The sequence below is a fragment of the Myotis yumanensis genome, unplaced genomic scaffold (genome assembly GCF_028538775.1).
Source record: "Myotis yumanensis isolate MYYU_CA2020_CCGP unplaced genomic scaffold, mMyoYum1.0.hap1 SCAF_2, whole genome shotgun sequence".
Taxonomy (NCBI): Eukaryota; Metazoa; Chordata; class Mammalia; order Chiroptera; family Vespertilionidae; genus Myotis; species Myotis yumanensis.
In genome coordinates this window covers 14,958,978-14,979,843 of record NW_027223753.1, presented here as the reverse complement: position 1 = coordinate 14,979,843, position 20,866 = coordinate 14,958,978, and the positions used below count along the sequence as shown (strand labels likewise).

The window sequence follows — 20,866 nt, the reverse complement described above, 5'->3', positions numbered from 1 at the left end:
GCACTGTTAGGATCGCCATCGTGCAGGTGAGGAAACGGAGGCCCCGGGCCCCCAGCTCTCAGCAGTGGCTCCACAAGAAGAAGTAGGTCTCCTGGTGCCATGCCCTGTCCACCTGCAGCCGGCTTGCTGCTGGGCAGGTCTTGGCTACGTCTAAAAACTACCATTTCCCCGATAGACCGCGCGAGTGACATCTTCCCATTCTGTCTTGTCGTAAGGAGACACCGCCTCCTGAACTTCTCCACCCAGCCTCTGTCTCTGCCCGTGAAGCCGCCTCTCCCAGGCCCTGGTCAGTATGAGATTGTGGACTACGCCGGGCCCACCAAGTATTTAATCTCCAGTGCATCGTTCGTGTCCACCACCAAGCGGTGGACAGCGGCACCGACTCAACCAGGCTTGCCTGGCCCAGGTGAGAGGGTTGTTTGAAATGATTGTAAAAACCAAATCTGGAATTGTTTGTCATTCCTGGGCCATCAAATGCCACTGGTTTATAGGTTGTTTGCCAAACAGGTTATAGGGGTTAGAATGGATTTAGAAGACTTTTCAGCTTACACTTTCTGAGTATGAAAGTTGGGTGTGTGTGTGTGTGTGTGTGTGTGTGTGTGTGTGTTTTTAAAGTGAGAGGGCTCTTAGAGACGATCCAGTCAGGGATTCATAACCAAGGACCATGACCATCGAGAGGCTCAGAAACAGCTCCAGGGGTCTGTGACCCTGACCTTGTCTGCAGGCATTGTCTTCTGGGCTAAGGGGCCATAGCTCTTGTCAGGTGGTCAACAAGTTCATTTTCTCACAAATGTTTTCATCACTGGCCGGGGAGCCGGGAGAGCAAGGTGTCCACAAGTCTCAGGAGGGAGGGGCAGCCGGAGCGCAGGGGCGTCCCCTCTGCCTGGTTTGTCAGGCACAAACCGGGGATCGTTTACTGGGCAGCTCTGTTAAGCCATCTAGTTCACAGGTGAGCTTAATCGGTGATACCTGTGACCTCAGGTACCTACCTGGGAGCTAATCCCACGAGGGACCTATTTGGAGCTGTCTATGGAGCCCCTTAGCTATTTACCCCCCCTTGACATGGACCAGACCTACGAGCACAGGTCAGGTGTGCACGGACAGGTGTGCTGGTGTGCAGGTGGGGTGGGTGGAGGAAGGCGGAGCTGAGGCGGCTGCCAGGCCTGTTAAATTCAGTCTTTCAATGAGCATGGATGCTGCTCCCACCCTGGGGAGGCAAAGATGACTTAAGCCCTGTGCGTGGGTCTGGTGGGGAGACACCTTCCCCTCCAAACTCACAGGTGAGTAGAATGGAGGGCAGACAGGACAGGGAGAATGGCACTCGCATAGCTTTGGCCTTGGAAACGTAGTCAAGCCAACAAGACGGCAGAGGTTTGACCCTCAGGTCGTCTGGTCAGTCCAGGCAGAGCTCATTCTGGTTCAGCATCTGGGTTGTGCTGATGCTTCTGTAAGTGCTGAGCTCCAGTGGGCGGTCTCGGGAGGCCCGGGGGCCAAGGGAGACCCTTGTCTGACCCTGTTGGGCCCAGACCCCTAAGAGCTTTGTGTCCATGTCTTCTCTGCGCTGTGCATGGTGTGAGACACCTGGCACACGGGTTGGACGGTACCTCCTGGGCATGAGCACAGGCAAACATCTGCCTCCTTGACCCCAGGGGGTGCAGATGTGCCTGGACTGCCAGGTGCCCCATCAGCAGCATCCCAGGTAACCAACAGGGGTCACCCATGGCCCCTCGTTAACCAAGTCAGTGTTAGTGTGAGTTTCCCGTCAGCCGGGCTTGCTCCCAAGCCCCTGTGGTTCCGGCTGCTGGTTTCCTAAAGGACCTGCAGGGTCATAGCTTTCGCTCTTCTGGAAATTTCTGAAATCAATCAAAACAAAACCCCACCAAGCTGATACCTTGCTTCTTAAGAGTATCGCTTGACTCAGTCCTTTCCCCCCCAAATTACATAGAAAAATATTTTGTAAATTTTTCATTGTCAAAGAAGTGAAAAGGGGTTAAAGAAGGTGGGAAACCAGACTTCGAGTCCTACCTCGGCCAGTTAAGAACCAGATAACCTTGGGCCGTCCCTTCCTCTGTCTGCCTCCCCACACGGATGGTGCAGGGGCTGGGACCGGGGTCCCACTGGCCCCGCCAGCTCTGACGTAGAACGAAAGAGACTCCTGCAACTGGCTGACTCCGTCTTCACGCTGCCCCTCTCTCCTCACAGCCACCTACAAGCCAGAGCTCCCTGGGAAGCATTCCTTTCTCTACAACGAGGGCAACAGGTGGATCCCGGTGTTGTAGCGGCCTCACAGGGCACGGGAAAGGCCGGCCACCAGCGGCCCCACGCAGGTGCCCAGGGCTAACGTGGGGCAGCTCTGCCACCTGGGTCTGGTGTTACAGCTGGGCTCGAGCTGCCTCCTGGAGATTGGGCCCCCCACTCCTGCTGACCTCATGGTTTCCTGAGAAGAAGAAGAGAGGACAGAGCCTCCCCGGTTCCTTCGCCAGGCACCTGGCCAGGCTGCTGTCTGCACCCTGCCCTCAGACGCAAGGGGATCCTGAAGCTCGGGCTCCAGGGAGAAGGTAGAGGAGGGCAGATGCCCTGCCTAGCAGCCTGGTGCTGACCAGGGCTCCGGGCCCGCGTGCATCTGCAGGGGGGACAGCACATCCCTCTGGCCTTGGCTTCCAGACCTTCCTGGTGTTCCCAGAGGTGGAAGGCTCACAGGCACTTGTAACACAGATACGAAGGGGTTGCCTGGGCTCCTTGCCCCCCACTAAGCCCTTGAATCTCACCTTCAGGAAGAGCATGGCAGCCAGTCCCTGGGCACCTGTGCTCAGCACCCACCCTCAGGAGAGGCTGCCATTGGCTCTGTATTCAACAGCACATGTGGGCGGGGCTCTGCTGGAGCCAGAGCCGGGACACAGAGGTTCTGGGGGGCACGGGAGCTATGCAATACCCTGAGCCTGCAGGTTCTCACTCTCACCCGACCTTTCCCCTTCCTGGGCTGGGCTCCCCAACCTCCCACTCAAGTTTGACACATCTTTAATGCATGTTTTCTGGCCTGTCATTTCCCCTTGGCAAGAGGAGAAGATTCCCAAAGAACCAGGAGAAGATAGAAGTAGCCACACACCCCCTCCTTCCCCAGATATTGGCATTGTCTTTCCGTTTGTAAGTGGAATTCTCCCAGGCAGCCTGCTCTCGCCCCAGCGAGGACAAGGCTCTCTCTTCCCTTTGCTCCCTCCTTTGACTTTTCTCTGGAAATGCTACATCCTGGGCCTCCATGTCAAAACTGGCTGCTGACTGGCTCTCCACATAGGGAGGGGTTGGAAGGATGGAATAACATCCAATTAAATTGAATTCTTGCATCTCACCAAAGCTGGCCTCTAAGTGACCTCTGATTCCCGCAAGCGCCCATTGCTTTGGGATACGTTGGAGGTGCGGGAGCAGTGGAGTCTGGATCTAAGGCGGCCTGGTGCTCCCATCCCCGCAGGCCCTTCTCCTTGAAGAGTTGGATCCGAGTTTGCAGGCTCATGGTCAAGCTCTTCCAGGGCTGGGTGGGCAATGCATGGAGCAAAACAGGTGATGCAGGGATGGGGTCAGGGGCCTGGGAGCTGAGGCTGCTGCCTACCTAAAGGGGCATCCAACTCGGGTCCAGCAAACTGTTGCCAGATCTGCAGGTCTCGCAACAGAATCTGGGAAATACTTAAAATGTGCAGTGTCTTGATTTGAGATGTTTACAACCGTGTTTCAATGTGAAGTTTTTTGTTTAGGCCAAAGGAAACTCTCCTGCAAACCATTGGCTGTCCCTTGGGAGCCAGACGTTCTGGAAGACGCTTTCAAAGTGACACTTAGAGCTGTACTTTCCTTTCACCCCAGACTCTTGACAATGAGGCCAGACCCCGGGCCTTGGTTCTTAGGCCCCTCTGACCCTGGGGGATCTCAGCAGGCCACTGGGCTGGTAGGAGCGGGCTCCAGGGAAAATGACTTAGCCAAGAGCGCAGGGCAGAGTTGGCACAAGCCAAGTTGGTCCATGGCTCTGCCCATGGACCCCAGCTACGAGGTCCTCGGCAAGGCCATCCTGACCCTTTCCAGGACTTCTGCATATCCAGTCAGTGATCCCCAGGCCATAACATTCAGCTGTGGGACCACACAGGGCAGAGAGCTGGGTGTCCTCCAGGTGGGACACCTGCTTTATTAGTGCCCAGCACAGCACTGCCCTTCAGGTTGGGGCAAACGCCCCCAGGACAGGAGCAGCCAGGCCGTGTCTACTCTCACCCTCTCCTCCTGGCAGACGTTCACAGAAGGAACAAGTGTGGCATTTGAAGTAATACATAGGCAGAATTTTATTACTAAATACTATATGAGTATACAAAATGCATAATTGAATAACCGCTAAAAAAATAGTCCAAGAAATGTGAAATACACATTTTTTGAAATGATAAAAATGTATCCGTGAAAATATAAAACGTTGCATATATATACAATATATACTTATATATTTATAACATAAATGAAAACTGTAAGTGAGAAATGTGTACAGCAGTGAGCGGGGTGGTTGGTCATTTATGGAGCAGCCACGTGGCCGTGGCCAATCAGCTCTATTATTTACATCGGGCCGGGGGACGGCCATGAGAAAGAGGTGCGTCCACCACAGTGTCTTTTCAAAGTCATTTGCACTGGAAACCGAGAGTGTTCAAGTTCACTGACCACAGGGTGAGAGATCCTGCGTCTGAAGTCGGTGGGAGCGGACAGCGGTCAGGTCGGCTTTGGGAGCGAGGCCCGCCTCCAGCGCCGGGATAGGCAGCCCGCAGAGCGGCGGAGGAGGAAATTGTCTGCCGGGCGCTAACCCAGACGGCGCTGTCTGGCTGAGCGGGCACTGGCAGGCGCTCAGAGTGGATTCAAGCATGAGGTGGGGGCTCGGGTCAGGACACCTCCCAGGTCCCTTCTTGGCCCTGAAGTGGGGGACTCGGGCCTCTTCCCTCTGGGAAGGCGTTCAAGTAACGGCACTGAGGCATGAGGAGAGGTTGTGTGCGGCATGGGGCCACTGGCAGCTGGCTCCTGGCCCGGAGCTCCCCGCCGGGGTCCTCACAGCTCCTTCAGGGTGATCTGAATCTTGCCATCATGCTCCCCCATGTCCAGCAGGAAGGCGACATGGTTGCTGTAATGCTGAATGATGTTGTTGTCCATGTTGACCAAGATTCTGGAAGAGAGGAGATGTGGCGCTAGACTGTGGGAGGCCCCTTGCTTTCAGGGCTCTGAGTGACAAGGATGACAGTGATGGTTACTACATATCGAGGGCCCCCGTTATTTCCAGCGTCTCACAGACTTTCTCTCTGACCCTCATAACAACCTGCAAGGTGGTTGTTCCCTGTCCCACTTTCAGGGGAGGGCACAATGCCCAAGTGGCCGAGCCACAACTCAAACCAGGCCTGCCAGTTACCATGCCCCCGACTGTGCCTGGGTGCCTCTCTCAGTACATATGAGCAGGACACTTGTGAGCAACTAAAGGTAGACTTGGGGAAGACTCAGTGCTCCTTAGTCACCAGCCAGACTGAGGACGCAGACACAGTGTGTGAGTTCAAGTGCAGGAGGTGTGGCTGGGGGACAGTGTGGAGACAGCGACGTGCCACTCAGATGTGCTGCCTGAGCCAGAGGCGAGGACCACACGAGCCCAGTCTAAGCCCCGTCCCCGGGAAGCTGACATCTCAGGGCTGCACAATAGACTTGAGGAGCTTGGCCTTCTCTCTCCCCACAGGCTTCAGGCAAGGACCTGGGCCAACCTGAGGAGGAGAAAGCCTCCGTGGCGGGGCCTCCGCAGGGGTCAGAGCCAGAGCACATACCAAGGGGCACCCTAGGAGCTGCTTCCCTGGGGAAGGACCCAGGAAGAGGTGACCCGACCTGATCCTGTCAGGAACGGAAGTGAGTACTTTCACCCGTCCATCCATCCATCCATCCATCCATCCACCAGTCCATCCCACCATCATTTGCTGAGGCCTTTCCACATGCAGGGCCTTGCTCCAAACAAAAACAAGGGTCACAGAGACCCGAGAGCCTGTCTTCCAGGAGTCTAGAATCTAGCATGGCCCCGAGAACAACGCCTTGTCACCCTGTTACTGTAGCTCATGATGGGGAGCCCGAGGCTCAGAGGAGTAGTCATTTGCCTCGGGCCACACAGGCAACAGATCGCCCAGCTGGGATTTGAATCCAGGCTTCTGTCTCTCTTCACTGCATCTTTTTTTTTTATAAAGGAAAAAAAAATCCTCCCCATCCCCATAAATACAAATTAGAAAGTGGCATATATAAGGAAGGCAAAATTCAGGACTGGAGCGAGTTCAGATGAGGGCAAGATTACTTTAGGAGGGGCAGGAGGGTGCGGTGAGAATCCCAGACCATGCTCCTGGCAGGTAGCTGCCTGCTTTCCTGAGGACCCCAGGGGAGGCGGTTGCCTTGTCCCCACCATCCCCAGGGCGGAGGGGCAATGGAGACAGCGGTGGGCAGAAGCCAACTGCCTGTGTTCAGTCATCTCTGCAGCAACATCAAGCAGCTGCTGCTTTTCGGAAGGCAGCCTGGCGCAGGCTCCCACTTCCTCAGGTCCTGCTGGTAGTTCCTACACTTTACAGGGGGGTCTTTGAGGGCAGTGGGGATGGGGGGAGGTAGGGCAGAGGGGTGGCACTCTGTCAGTGGCAGGGCTTGGTTTGTTTCATGCAGGGCATTTACAGGGTGTGTCTGGGTGCCAGGCACTAAGTGCCTACGTGCACACACTGAAGATGCCTCCCTCCCGCGCCCAGGCAGGGCCTCCCAGGGACCCAGGCTCACACATGTGCACGAGGGAGCCCAGACAGGCCCAAGGACCCTTCCCTTCAGAGGTCAATGACCCCTGGGCCCTAGAGGCAGGGGTGTCAGGAACCGTGTCCCAGAGGTGGGCCTCCTGTCACTTGCTAGCTCTAGCCGTCTTCTGTCCTGGTTCGCATGAAACCCCTGGCCAACTGCCAGCAAAAACAATGTATTTGTTCATCTTTCAAGCACTCAGTGGTGCTTGTAAGCTGATTGCATCTGCCTTTGTCCAGAGGACTCTCGGGAGGGTTCTATGAAAATAACGAGGCCACTGATTAGAATTTCCTGCTCCTCAGACGAGAAGCGTCCGACTCTTAGGGAGGTGACAAATGAGCCTGGCCTCTCCCAAGGGGCTTTTTGGGGGCTCTTCTCATTGGGCATCAGAGGCAACCCTAGACCTGAGGTTTCCATGATTGGGGGGTGTATGGGTGTGGGGTGGCTCTGAAGGACTGCCCCAGGCTATGGGGCTGACCTGGCCACAGCCTGTATTTGCTCACTGCTTAGCGGTTAGAGGAAAAAGCAGGAGGCAAGATAAAGTCGGGGGTGTATGCACAGCCTTTAGGCCAGGATTCCTCCTGCCATTTACTAACTCTGTGATCCTGGGACTACTCAGAACCTCAGTCTCCTCCTCTGTGGAATAGAGATGATCACCCAAACTCAGAGGGTCAATGAGAGGATCCCTCAGAGTTATCTAGCCCAGCACCTGGCGTGTACAACGTGCGCCACAAATGGAAGTTGTTACAATTATGGCTTAACTAGCTGGCTGGGCTCAAGGGAAAGACTTGCGACTCAGCCAGCGGGGCTAGGGGTTGGGGCAACCTTATACGTATTACCCCACACCCCAAATCATACTCAGGGCACCTCCCAGCCGCTCAGCCCAGCTCTGGTGGGATGGGTAAGGGAGGCTGGCCGCAGGTGGGGCTGCAGCCAGGGGGTGTGGGCACTGGCATTGAAAGGGGAAGTGGGGCTGGGCTTGTCCGGGCAAAGCAGAGCCTGCCCTCTGCTGTGAGCCCCAATTTGAAACCGAAACTTGAAAGAAAAAAAACCCCCAGACACTCATACAACCAAAACCAACGGATCCTTTCCCAGGGGCTGCGAGGGCACACACCTTCCCCCACCCCGCCCTTCTATGGGAAGCTGGGTGGAAACTGAGCAGCAGGGGGGGGGGGGGGGGAGGGGGGCAGGGCTGGGCCTGTGAGGAAGGAGGCCACCCCTGGGCCTAACTGGATGGGGCCTCAGCCTGCAGTTTTCTACAAAGGACAGGCCACAGCCACATACAGGGGACAATGCCTGCTCACTGCCGGGGCGGCCAGTACGTGAGGCTGGAGTTAGACTGCGCAGGGCGGGAGGACCTGGTCGGAGGTGTGGGCAGTGGGGCCGGGAGTGTTTCCCAGAGCCCTGATGCTGGGTCCTCTGGGCAGGGAGCGGCAATGGCGATTTTCTCTGCTGGGGGGCGGGCTCAGCTGGGCTGGTGAAGTGACCCAGTTAACAGTCCTCTGACCAGGGGATGGAAGCTGGGAGGGCAGTGACCATGTGGATCCCACACCAAGGATCCCCCGGAAGAGGACAAAGGGAGCTGCCGTCCTGAGCACGAATCCAGGAGCCCAGGGGAGGTGACAGGCCCTGTCTGACCCCCTGGAGGGTAAAATCTTACTCCCTGATGCCTCCTGCAGACCTGAAGGTGGAGGAGGCCTGAGGAGCATCCCTGGAGGGGCTCCCTCAAAACCACACCCGATCACAGTCCCCTTTCCTGACGCATGGCCGGCCACTCCCTTCTGGGCACTGACTCAGCGGGTAGCACTGCTGCTGGGCCCTTCTGCCCGAGGCTTTACTCTGCCGCTGCTGCTGCCCCTGAACACTGCTTATCACTTCCGAGCCTCAGTTCCCCTATCTGTGAAGTGTGAGTAATGGCATCCTCCTCGCAGTGTGACTGTGAGGGTTAAATGAGACATGCTTAGCACACTATCTGACACAAAGTAGGGGATCAAGTGAACGGCAGTCGCTATTATCATTACAACCAAGTGACTTGGTTATCCAGAGGTCTTGGGACTTGACCTTGAGTTTCCTGACATGTGGTCCTGCACTTCCCACAACCCCCCTCTCCTTTCCTTCCCAGTAGCCCTCACCGGCTGGTCTCTGCGGGTGACCTTGGCCTGACTGGGGGCTCTCTACCCAAGTCCACCTCCCTTAGTCCTCTCCATAAAGCCAAGTACAAACACCATCAGCACGGAGTAGCAGGCCTATGCTGGTCAGAATGGGCCTGCTGGGAGCTCCATGAGTCAACACTTTAGAAGGAAAGGGGCAGTGTGGAGACGGGGAGGGAGGGCTGTCCTGGGCACTTACCCCCGCTTGCATTTCTTGTAGACTTTGTAAATGTTCTCTTCAGGAAGCCCGTACTTCTCAGAGATCTGGAAGAGAACAGGAGGGGGTTCATTGTCTGCTGCCCAAAGTGGATGTATCCCATTCTTTTATATCATGACTTTAAATTTCCTAATTATAAAAGTGTTATATGTCCAGCCCTGGCTGGTGTGGCTCAGTTGGTTGGAGCTTTGTCCCATACACTAAAAGGTAGAGGATTCAACTCCCAGTCAGGGCACATGCCTAGATTGACCCCTGGCTGTGGCACAAGCAGGAGGCAACCGATTGATGCTTCTCTCTCTCTTTCTCAAATCAATCAATAAAAACAACAACAACAACACACACATCCTTAGGTGAGAACCTTTTAAAAAGTAATATATATCCAGATTGTGGAAAGATACAAAGAAGAAAATTACAATCACCCATAATCCTGTTTCCCAGAGATAAACACCATTTAACATCAGGCCATGTATATAGATATTTTTCTATTCCACATAGGTAGGTTTACTTATCCTTGTATATTATAAGCCATCTCACATCACAACAAACTCTTAACAAACAGCATGGTTAGTGTCTGTAAAATATCCCAAAGGGCATCACCACTTCCCTCAACCCCAGCCTAACGTCCCAATATAGATCGTCCCAGTGCTGAGGGCTCCCCTCCACCAGCTGTGCAAACTGCTCATTACAGAGCCCAGCTGGTAAGACTGCTGGGAGAATGAAATGAACTGGCCCCCATAAAACAGAGGACAGCTCCTGGTATGTTCCAAATACATGGCCAATACTCAGTAACTGGTCATTGCTATTATTTTAGAAGTGGAGCAATAGGGATGCTCTTACCCTATTGTGGGGGGAGGGTAACCCAGACATTTCCCCCTTCGAGCAGGAATTGCTATTCCCATTTGATGGGCGTGGATGCTGAGCTGGAAGAAGGTAAGGCCTGTGCCAAGGCCTAGCCTAGAACCAGGTCTCCTCCCCATCACAACCCAGACCTGGGAGCTTGTTCTACAGATGAGGAAACCGCAGCTCAGAGGCTGGTGAGCGTGTCTGCACTCACAGCTTTCAGCCATTTCTCCCAGAACTCGTTTCCTCTGGGCAGACACACTGGTCCCACCTCCACCACCCAGAGTTACGGAACTCTTACTCTGCTGAGCCCCAGTTTCCCTGTTTGTAAAATGGGTGTAATAATGGGTTGTTCTGCACATGAATTGAGGCGATGATGTAAAGGGCCCAGGCCAGCGCACTGAGGGCTCAGTCAGTGTTGCAGGTTAGTGTTGCTGACTGCCTTGAAGCGGCAGGGAACGTCACGCTGAGGGCTTCCAGTGGAGGTTCCTCACTGGGCCTTTTAGGATGAGGATCAGTTCGGATCCCGGTTATTCTCTGCTGTGACAGAGAGCCCTCCAGGCAAGAAAAATTCCCCGACTATTTATCTTAGTGGGGATGTGACTGGAAGCTACCAGCAGTGCCTCAAGTCAATGCAGGCAAGAACGTAGGGATTTTCTACCCATAAGTTGTACAAAGACAACACAGGCTGCTCCATAGGTAATAAGCTCTCCATCCCTTAAGTACACAGGTCAAGACTGGGCACCCACGGCAGTGACTGGGGAGAGAGCTCAAGCACTAGGTGGGGAGCTGACCCTTTAAGGTTCTATCCAACCCCAAGATTGAGTCTACATTCAAATGACATTCACTGGCCTTTCGTGAGCCCAACTTCCTGGGGCTGGTGCCAAGTGGGGCTGATGATATGGGAGGAGAACGGGAGAGCGGGAGAGCCTGGCGGATCCCAGCTCTGTCACTGAGCGTAACCTTGGCAAGTCAACTGCCCTCCTCCTGGGAGGCTGTTTCCTCATGGAGGAGATAATAATAGTACCCACTTTTCAGGGTTGTTAAAAGAACATGGTGAGCTGGCAAATGCAGTATGCCTGGCACATAGTGGGTCTTCAAAAGGTAGGCAATGTTATGCTTTAATTCATTTCCCCCTCCACAGTCCAAGATCTTGGAACCACGTGGCTTTTCTGAGTGGGCCGATCGCTGGCCCTGGTGAGGCTGCTTGCGCAGTTGTTAGCTGAGCCACAAAGCTGCTGTGGGTTTTGTTCGGGGCTGAGTCACCTGCTCTCTGGTGGTTTGGGGGTGGTGGTAGGGGAAGGTCTTGCCCAGACACACCTTCAGCTTCCCTGGCCAGCACTCCATCCTCCCCCCAGCCCTCTAGCCAACCACAAGCTACAGGAATGAGGCCCCCTGGGAAGGAAAAAAAGTGTCTCTGGGGTCTGGCCTTTTGGGGTTTCACTCCCATTAAAATAGAAACAAGTTTGCAAAGCCAACAAAAAGCTCTGGCTTGTCAAACAGCAGCCATCAGATTAAGGAGGATTTATGGTGTGTGCGACTCCCAGGGTGGAGCCAGGGTTCTGGCTGCAAGATAACATCACAGAGGCTTAAACCACCCCCCTCTCCCCCGCCCCCCCACACAGCCGGGCCCAGAAGGCCCTCCCAAGGGTGGGACAGGTGGGCCACCACAGCACCAAGGTTCCAGTGCACTCCTTCCCTGAGCCCGCCTGTGGGAAGTCTGACTGTGTGGTGCAGAATGAAGAAGTGTGTGCCCAGGAGCACGAGACGGGGTCTGGCCGGGCAGCAGAGTCCGCAGGCCTCTTACCGCATTCCTCAGCCCCTTCAGGTCCGGGGTCTTCAACATGAGGGCGTCAAACACCTCCTCAGTCTCCCTCCGCACATACAACAGAACTGAGAAGCAAAGGGGTGGCTTTTAGTGCTGTGAGGAGGATAAATGAGCCAGGGATACCTTAGGGGAGGGGGGTCTTAAAAAATACCACTTCCTTTCTTAACCTAAGATTGATTCTGGCAGAAAAAGCCAACCCTTGCTGAGGGTCTGGACCCAGCTGGGAACCCCCCGGCTCTGCGGGTCCCAGGCACTTGCTCAGACCCTGCTGATCTTGGCGGGCGTGAATCCCCGCTCTCCCACCTGAGTCAGTTTAACATTACTGAGTCTCATTTCACCCAAATGGGAGTGGGGTAGACCAGCCTTATTTCACAGAGTTGCTGTGGGGATGAATAATTCTTGGAAACACCCAGTGCAGGGCAAGGCCCAAGTCAAGGTTGCGTGAAGCGTTGGCTCCTGGCTGCTGGCTGGTGTCTTCCTGCTGGTCAGTTACAGCCCCAGAGGTTCAGGCCCGTCCTTCTCTCCCAGAAAACCACAGACTCAGAGTGTCCAAGCCAGAAAGCCAGCTATGGCAACCCACCCTGCTCCCAACTCCTCTAGAGAAAGTGAGGGGGGTTTGCCCAACATAACCAGCCTGTCACCTTGACCAGCGCCCCAGGACACCCATGTCCAACAAGGTCAGGGGAGGCGGGAGCCCTCCAGCTCCATGACTGTCTCTCTAAGCACCTTGGGTGCTCCCCTTCCCCCCCCCTCAAGTCTTGGCCCAACCCTGGCTCTGAGGCATAAAGCAGCCCCTCGCACCCTCTCTGCTGGGATGGGTGCTGCCCGAGCTGCCTGGGCCAGGACCAGTGATTGAGATTTGGGGAGGCCTCACGGGGAGCTGGGGGGAGATGGGCTCAAATCAAACAACAAAGGGGAGGGGGAGTGAGGCTACCTCTTTGCAGGTCGTCTTCCTTGGCCTGTTTGGAGGGCAGAGGCTCCAGCTCCTCAGCAAAGGGCAAGCAGGTCCGCTTCAGGGGCAGCCTGTGGGGACGGCAGAGAGGGGCTCATCAGGAAGCCAGGAGGACCCGAGTCCAAAGGACCCTGCTGATCCTGCAGGGCCTTAGAGGGGAAGGAGACCCCACGAAGGCAGCAAAGCAGGGGAGCAGGGTTAGGGTAGCATGTTCTGGAGCTGGAGCTGCACTGCCTGGGTTCAAGTCCCAGCCCTGGTGCTCAACAGCTGGTGACTAGGGGTGAGTCAGCCTCCCAGGGCTCCCGGCTGTGCAATGGGATGACAGTAAACTAGCACTGTTCCGTGAGGCTGTGAGGCTGGAGGAGAGGATGCACACTGCTGTCTCACAGAGTGCGACCCCCGCTGGGGCTGTTGTTTAATTACCAACATTATTTTTTGAAAGATCAGGTTGGGTGTGAGTCCGCGGGAGGAGGAAGGGTTGTGGGATCTGGAGCGAGACTAAGGCTCCAGCCTGTCTCTGCTACTTAACAGCTCTGTGACCTTGGGCGCATCACTTCACTTCCTGAGCCTCGGTTTCCTCCTTCATAAGTAGGAAGGGGGGTTCCCTGCTTGCCTGCCTCACTGGGGCTGTTGCGAGGGGATAAATGACATAATTTGGTGTCTAAGCACCTTCTGAAAAGTCCCTCTTGTAAATGCTTCCCCTTCACAAGATGCATTGACACTCCACCCTCTCCCAGCAGCCTCATCCCCAGGTCAGCTTCTCATCTGACAGATTTCCAGGCTGAGGGGAGGGGAGGGGAGGGGAGGGACTGTGGCTGACAGACAGAGGGTGGCGGCCCTTCCCAGACTGCAGGGCCAAGGGGAGGAAGGCTCTGAGCCCCTCAGTCCTCCCCCACAGCTTCCCCTCCTCACTCTCCAAACCTGACCCCCATCTCGGAGGCCTTTTCTTTCCCTTTTTACAAGCAGATGTCTCGCCAGAGATTCGCCAGCTTTTCACATAAAACGAACCCATAAAAACCCAGGCAGTTTCAGTGAGAAAGGAGCATGAATCTAGGAGCTTGGAGGTTGGGGCAGAGTCCCGTGGCTGCTTCCTCTGGGCCCAGCCCTTAGCTGGGGAGGCAGGTGGGGGCAGGGAGAGCAGTGAAGGGGGGACAGGTAGGGAGGGGAGGCCCGGGGCTGCTGGTCTCCGTACCTGTTGGAGCCGCCCTGTCCTGCCGAGGGCACTGCCTGCAATAAAGAGAAAAGACATTTTCCATCACATGCAAAAGCTGAGCGGAGCCCCCAGCTGCTGGAGGCTTTCTGGGGGGACAGCCTTTGGCTGGGGGAGAGGGAGATGCAGTCTCGGTGCCTCTCCAGCCCCTTCTGCTCAGATCACAGCCCTTTTGTGAGCTGAGATCTGGAGTCGAAAGGAAGCATCTCACCCACATGGGATGAGTCAGGGACTCTGACACAGGAGGTGCGAGAGCGCTGGCAGGATCAGGGAGGCCCACCTGAGCCCAGCACGCCCAGGCTGTCCTGCAGCAGGTGACTAGCGTGGGAGCGGAGGCAGAGGCGGGAGGAGAGAGCACGCCCTTTGCCCCTCCTGTGGGCCTGGCACTGCTGCCTGGTGCCGTCATCGCCAGTCCCAGGAGGAAACACGGTGGCCCAGAGCGGGCAGACAGCTGGGTAACACCCAGCAGAAGGCACCCGGACTCAGACTCCAGACTCCAGTTCTCCACGCTTCCTGCTTCCTGGGTGCCCCTCTCAGGCTACCTGTGCACAGACTGGTCCCTCTGTCTTTCCCCACAGATTAGCTATAACCTGGCCACAGGGGCCTTAATCTCCAGTGGTCAGTCATCTTCCTACTTGGCCTCTGGTTGGGGAAAGGAGTGAACTGTCGCAGTGTTTAGCCGACGGGCTCTGCTGCTGCCTTGCTGTGGGCCTTGTCTGGAAATGGGATAACCAGTCTCTGCCTCAAAGGACGGCTGAGAGGGGAAACGAGACGGTGTGGTCACGGGCTGGGCCCAGCACGCCTGGCACGTCCAAGGTGCTCCTAACTGCCTCCGCCTTGAGAGGTGGTGAAGCCAGTGGACAAGGGCACCGTTCCTGAAGGCGGGCTGCCTGGCTCGGGCTCGGCCACTCCTATGTAATTCTGGGAGGACTCTGTGCCTCAGTTTCCACCCCACAAATCAGGGGAGAATGGTTTAATCCACTTCACAGGGTTGCGGTGGGGGTCAGAGGAGGTGATGGGGGAAGCATGAGCCTGCTCACAGCGTGTGCTCAGCGCCTCTGAGATGAGCAGACCCACTTGCTCTGAGGAGGCTACCGTCGAGTCTGGGGCTCAGATATTAGAAACCTCCTCTGTGTGTGCTCCAAGCATAAACACTCTGATGGCTATAAAGTCCATTTCCTCATTAACATTCTTCTCTCGAGTAGAAAAGGTCACTGAAGTTATGTGATCGTATATACCCATTTTTAAAAATTTCCTGGGATTCAATGAAGGTTTTTTCGTTTTGATGTAAAAAATATGAGGACCCATAAACATCTAAATGGACCTGGACTGGCTGAGTGGCAGGTTGCTCCCCACTGGTCTGTGCTAAGGAGCCAAGACCCTCTCTCAGCCCAAGGCCCTTACCCCGCCAGGACGCTGCAGGCCAGAGAAGTGCACGTTGGGAATGAACAGCACCGGCGGGGTTTCCAGGTCAGCCTCGGGCCGCAGGTAGGTGATCTCATTGCCCCTGAAGCCAGACAGCAGACAGCCCTTGATGCCTGGTGGGAAAAGGAGGCATGGTGACCTGAGGTCCCTCCATCCGTGCCCCAGCCTCTGCCCTCTAGTCCCCTGACCCCTTCTCCCCAGCCCAGCCCAGCCCAGTCCCTGACTCATCTCCACTGACCATTGTTGCTGGAGTCGGGGCACTTGACTTTCCTCCGGAACTGCTTCCGCTCATCATCCCGCATCTTCCTCTCGGCTCCCTGTGGGGGGAATGGGAAGGGGGTCATTAAGTGTCTGGGGAGGGGCTGGCTGCTTTGCATCTTGAATTTGGCCAGCCTTCTGATGCTGCTTTCTTCCCAGTGTGAGACCAGGAAATAGGAAAGTACAGAGAGAGGGAGGGAGAGGGCCGGGGAGAAGTGTGAGACATTTCTAGAGATCTGGAAAGAGATCTTCGGAAAGAGATGAGATAGGGCCCTGCAGGCAAGGCTCAGTGGTTGAGCATCGACCTATGAACCAGGAGGTCACCATTCAATTCCCGGTCAGGGCACATGCCTGGATTGCAGGCTCGATCCCGAGTGTGGGGTGTGCAGGAGGCAGCCGATCAGTGATTCTCTCTCATCATTGATGTTTCTATCTCTCTCTCCCTTTCCCTTCCTCTCTGATGCCAATAAAAATAATAAATAAAATAAAATAAAATAGATGCGATAGGAATGCAGGAACAGGGGAAGATATACATAGAGAGGCCAGGACAGACAGTGATAAACACAGAGACAGAGAAATTCAGAGAGCAAGTCAGAGAGAGACATACACGCCCAGAGTGGCTGGTAAGGATGCAGGGAGGGGCTGCCCTGCTCCCTCCCTGGGCCCAGCAGAGGGTCTGTCCGCTCTTGTCACCTTGTCACAGAAGATCTTGATCTGGCAGACAGCGCGGTGCACCAGGAGCTCGGTGGCGGAGCCACAGTCATAGGTGTCAATCTGCAGGTTCAGGGGGACACCCTTTACCCCCTTCTGCGACGAGAAGTCTGTGCTGAGGCAGTTGACGCCGATGAATACCTGGGGACAGACGGGGGAGCTGACTAAACAGCCTGCCCAGGTCCCCAGCTCTGCTGTCCCACCAATCCCCTTTATTGAGCCCACTGGGTGCCTGCTGAGCCCTGATTTCACACGCTCTGGAAGCAAGTATCACCTCTCTTTTACAAAAAGGGAAGCTGATGCTCAGAGAGTGGGACAACTGTCCCAGGGTGACACAGGGAGGGTGTGGGGAGCCGGGGTTTGAGTCCAAGTCTTTACTAGTGGACAATGCACTAGACTGACATGGGCGGCCCAAAGGATCAAGGCCCTGAGAGGGAGATTAATGATCCTTTAGGGCAGCGGTTCTCAACCTGTGGGTCAAGACCCCTTCGGCCGTCGAACGACCCTTTCACAGGAGTCGCCTAAGACCATCCTGCATATCAGACATTTACATTACGATTCATAACAGTAGCAACATTACTGCTATGAAGTAGCAACGAAAATAATTTTATGGTTGGGTCACAACATGAGGAACTGTATTTAAAGGGCAAGAAGGTTGAGAACCACTGCCTTAGGGGCTTAAAATCAAGAGCCTCATTTTTCTACAACTTGGAACGAGGAGGTGGAGAAGGGCCAAATTCTCACCTCCCGGCCCCCAGCTTCAGACCACCGTCCTGCTGGGCCTGGGCCACAGAGAGTGAGACACTGCCCCTCTGCACCCCAAACACCAGCTCCAGCCAACACCAGACCAGTCACCCCCATTCCCAGCTGAGGAAATGGAGGCTCTGAGCAGGGAGTCAGGCAGGGTGGCAGAGTGGAATGAGCCTGGACATGGGGCCACCCACATCTGGGGTGGGAAGCTGGGCTCTGCCACTCACTACCCTGTGGACAGTGCTATAAGCACATGGAGCTGTTTCTCGGCTGCTGGGCTGTGGGTCACTAGCGGCCTTGGCATGTAGTGGCTGCTGGATATGTGTAGCTGTTGTTAGGGGGTCAGCTGGAGTCTCACTCAAAGCCTAGGCTCCACTGAGGGCAGCTCACTCCTCCATGGGGTGCCAGGGCCAGACCCCACTCCCTTGGAAATGACCCTGACCTGCACAGCAGGGGTGGGGGTGGTGCCTGAGCAGACCCCCTTCCTTCCCAGGCCACGGGGGGCCCTGGGCACATGCCAGACATACCTCCCCCTCAGCCAGCTCAGCCCTAATGTAGCCCCCACCCAGCTCACACCTGAGAAAGACCCACGCCTGGGGGCTTAAGAAGCTGTGAGAAAATCCCAACCGAAACCCACCTCTCCCTTCCCACGAAACTCTGTCCCCACCTCTCTGCACTGGAGGCCCCACTCCCCCTCCTGCCCCTGGCACCTGTTTGAATAATAATAATCCCTGCCTGTGGGCCTCCCTTTGTGTTTTCAGAGCCCCTCACTCCATTTTCTCAGGCCCCCTGGACAGGCGGGGGGACAGGGATTAGCTCCCAGCCTGTCCCAGGCCAGCAATGTCCTTGCCATGAACTGAACCCAACCCTGCTCTTGTGGGCTGAGCCTGGGCCAGGGAGGGGAAGGGACAGAGGCAAGGTCACCTAGTCCCTGGCCCTCAGACTGCTGGCCTTTCCACCATGCCAGCTCTGCCCACAGAAAACCAAGACACGGAGGCCCAGCAGCACTCCAGGCTGGCCGTGAGCATTAAATAGCTTAATTGCGGGGACAAAAAAAAAAAATCACCAGAGGCTCCAATTCTCAGGCCTCCCTGGTGGGTTTGGCACTGTGCCCGTCTCTCAGACATGCATGATCTCGTGGAATCTTCGCCACAGCCCCAGGAGGCAGATTACTGTTTCCTTCCTATTGCTCAGGAAAGGAGGCAACTGGGATTTCAGCCTTCATCCACCGGACTCCAGAGCGTTTCTCCCGCAACACTACACTGGCCTGCCAGTCAGGAAACCTGGCGTCAGCAGCAGCTTGTGACCTTGCACAAGACTCAGCTTTCCTATCTGGTAAATGGGTGGACTGGATTAATAACAACAGCCACCACTTATGTGCCAGGCTGCGCTCTACCTTTCACTTATCTCACATGGTCCTCACATCAGCCGAACGGCTGGTGCTACGATTACATCCCAATTTTAAAGCCACAACACTGGTCTGAGCTCACAGGGCTGGGATGCGGGCCCAGCCTTTCTGGCTTCAGAGCCTGTGCTTCTCCACTGCTCTCTATCCTGCCTCCTCCCCTGATGCCCTCATAGGAGCAGCTGTCACAGTCCAAGCCCTGTCCCCAGGATGGGGACTTCGGGCAGCCTGGCCCTGACTCGGCCATGCTCCAGCACTGACCTTGGCCTCCTCGTTGACATTCCACACGAAGGACAGTGCATTATAGGCCACCTCCTCAATGTGCTGCACAGTGTTGAAGTTCTCTTTGCAGTCAGCTGAAACCACAGGAAACCAGAAGAGTCAAGAGGGAAGGGATCCGAGGACACCACGGGGAGGAGGCACTGAGGGGCTGGGCCCCATTCTTGGCAAGGACTTGCATCCTCTCCCCCAAGAACCATGTTTCAGTGCAGAGAGGAAACTGGTCACTGTGCCTTGGGTTACAGATGGGGAAACGGAGGTCCAGCCTGGGTAGCAGATTTGCCCAAACCCTGGAGGGAATCCCTAACTTTGCCAACGAGGCCAAGGCCTTCATTGTTTTGGGGGTAAAGATTATACTTTCGTTGAGATTATGATTCAGGAGATCTCCCAGATAAAGCAGTAATAACACTAGTAGTAATAGTGGTAGTAATAGCAGTGGTACCAGTACTACTAATACTGAACTATTGAACTAATAGTGAACAAATGGTAGTATCATTTAGGAACACGTACAATATGGCAAGGCCTTAGTTAGTTAATCCTCACAAACAATGGCAATATGAATATTCAGCTTTCACGTGAGGAAAATGAAGCCCAGAGAAGTTTAGTCACTTGCCCAGGGTCACACAGTAATAAAAGGCAGAGCAAGGAGTAGAGCTCGGCTTTGTCTGGCTCCTGAACCCAGGCTCCTAACCACTCTGCTCTCTGGCCTCTCAGGAAGTCACTGAGTCGTCCCTGTTGTTTCATGTTCCCCAGTATGCTGTGTTCCGGGCAGAAACAGCACTGTGGGCCGGCAGGGCAGCCAGCCTTGTTCCATTCGACAGGTGAAGAAATGAAGCCCGGAAGGAGAAGTAACACAGGCCACACACCAGGAAGAGCGATGGAGCCAGAACCTGGAGACCCGAGCATGGCCTGTGTCTCCCAACATCTTGGGGCCTGGGACAGGGCCTGCCTCCAGCCCCCTGCCTCTGGCAAAGCCTGCATCCCAGCTCCAAAGCAGAACTGGCCAGCTGGGCCTGGAGCCTTCCAAACCACCAGCAGCCTACACTGTTAGCTCAGTCCTCTAAGGCCCCTGATGGAGACAAGCCGCCCGCATCCCAGGGGCCCATTTATCTGAAACAGCTGGAATCCCCAAGGCCCTGTTTATCCCAAAGCAACACAGAAAAGAGGCCACTGCTTCCAGACAACAGATGCAAATCCCTGCAAACTCCACAGATTTTGACTTGGGGGGCCGGAGGGGGGGCAGGCAGGCAGCTGGGGTTGCAACTAAGTCCTTCAGAGGTCAGAGGGGGCTGGGGAAAAGGACACAGCAAGAAAGGTCTGATTAGGTGTGTGTGTGTGTGTGTGTGTGTGTGTGTGAGAAAGAGTAAGAGACAGACTGGGAGGGGGCTGGGGACGGCTCTCACCCACGTCGATGACCCGCTGCTTGGCTGTGGGTTGTCGGGAATGCCAGTGCTTCCAGAACCGCAGCTGCTCTACCGGGACCTTCTCGTTGTCAAAGACAACCATCACCACACTCTGCAAGCACAGTGGTCACTGTGACCCCAGCCTTGGAAAAGGCCCCGCCGTGTGGGTCTTCCCTGAGCCTGGCTCCATGGCCCCGGCCTTTGGCCTTAGTTTCCCCCACTCCTTGGCAATGGGCAGTTACCCAGCAGCACCCTTTTCCTGAGCCCCTGGCAGGCAGGGCTGACCCGACCATCCCACCCCTTCCCACAATGCCTCAGGGCCAACGCACCTTGACTTTGTTGGAGGACAAGGCAAGGCCTTTGCCGCCTGCGGGGGTCCGCAGGGTGATGGGGTAGAACTGGCCCTTGTTGAGGTAGGCCATGGGCGACTCTCCTGACTTGATGTGGATGGCTTTGGGGGAGCCCAGGGTGTACTCAAAGTCACTGTGAGGAGGAGGGAGACGACAGTGAGCCTGGGCTCCCAGGCAGGAGTGCTCCCCGGGCAGTGGGAGGAGGCCGGAGCTTTGCTGCATGACTTGGTGAATCACTACTTCCCCGGGCCTCAGTCTCCACAATTTTGGGATCCTATGTAATG

At 55.7% G+C, this 20,866-nt stretch overlaps 2 protein-coding genes across 3 annotated transcripts in view; one reads left to right on the top strand and one right to left on the bottom strand.

Annotated features, from left to right (window-relative positions):
* STPG1 (sperm tail PG-rich repeat containing 1) overlaps positions 1 to 3,290 on the top strand; it is a 39,170-nt gene extending 35,880 nt beyond the window's left edge. For both annotated transcript variants that reach the window (XM_070403183.1, XM_070403182.1), the window contains exons 8-9: positions 216 to 406; positions 2,203 to 3,290. In XM_070403183.1, the coding sequence (XP_070259284.1) occupies positions 216 to 406; positions 2,203 to 2,279 (268 nt within the window). In that variant the 3' untranslated portion in view covers positions 2,280 to 3,290. The remainder of the gene's footprint in view (positions 1 to 215; positions 407 to 2,202) is intronic.
* A 1,068-nt stretch (positions 3,291 to 4,358) lies between these two features.
* GRHL3 (grainyhead like transcription factor 3) overlaps positions 4,359 to 20,866 on the bottom strand; it is a 33,131-nt gene continuing 16,623 nt past the window's right edge. Inside the window, exons 6-16 of the mRNA XM_070403180.1 lie at positions 20,562 to 20,715; positions 20,233 to 20,344; positions 18,812 to 18,906; positions 16,378 to 16,536; positions 15,665 to 15,743; positions 15,406 to 15,539; positions 13,984 to 14,018; positions 12,774 to 12,862; positions 11,819 to 11,904; positions 9,154 to 9,218; positions 4,359 to 5,176 (exon numbers count right to left, since the gene is read on the bottom strand). Coding sequence (XP_070259281.1) covers positions 5,062 to 5,176; positions 9,154 to 9,218; positions 11,819 to 11,904; positions 12,774 to 12,862; positions 13,984 to 14,018; positions 15,406 to 15,539; positions 15,665 to 15,743; positions 16,378 to 16,536; positions 18,812 to 18,906; positions 20,233 to 20,344; positions 20,562 to 20,715 — 1,123 coding nt within the window. The 3' untranslated portion in view covers positions 4,359 to 5,061. The remainder of the gene's footprint in view (positions 5,177 to 9,153; positions 9,219 to 11,818; positions 11,905 to 12,773; positions 12,863 to 13,983; positions 14,019 to 15,405; positions 15,540 to 15,664; positions 15,744 to 16,377; positions 16,537 to 18,811; positions 18,907 to 20,232; positions 20,345 to 20,561; positions 20,716 to 20,866) is intronic.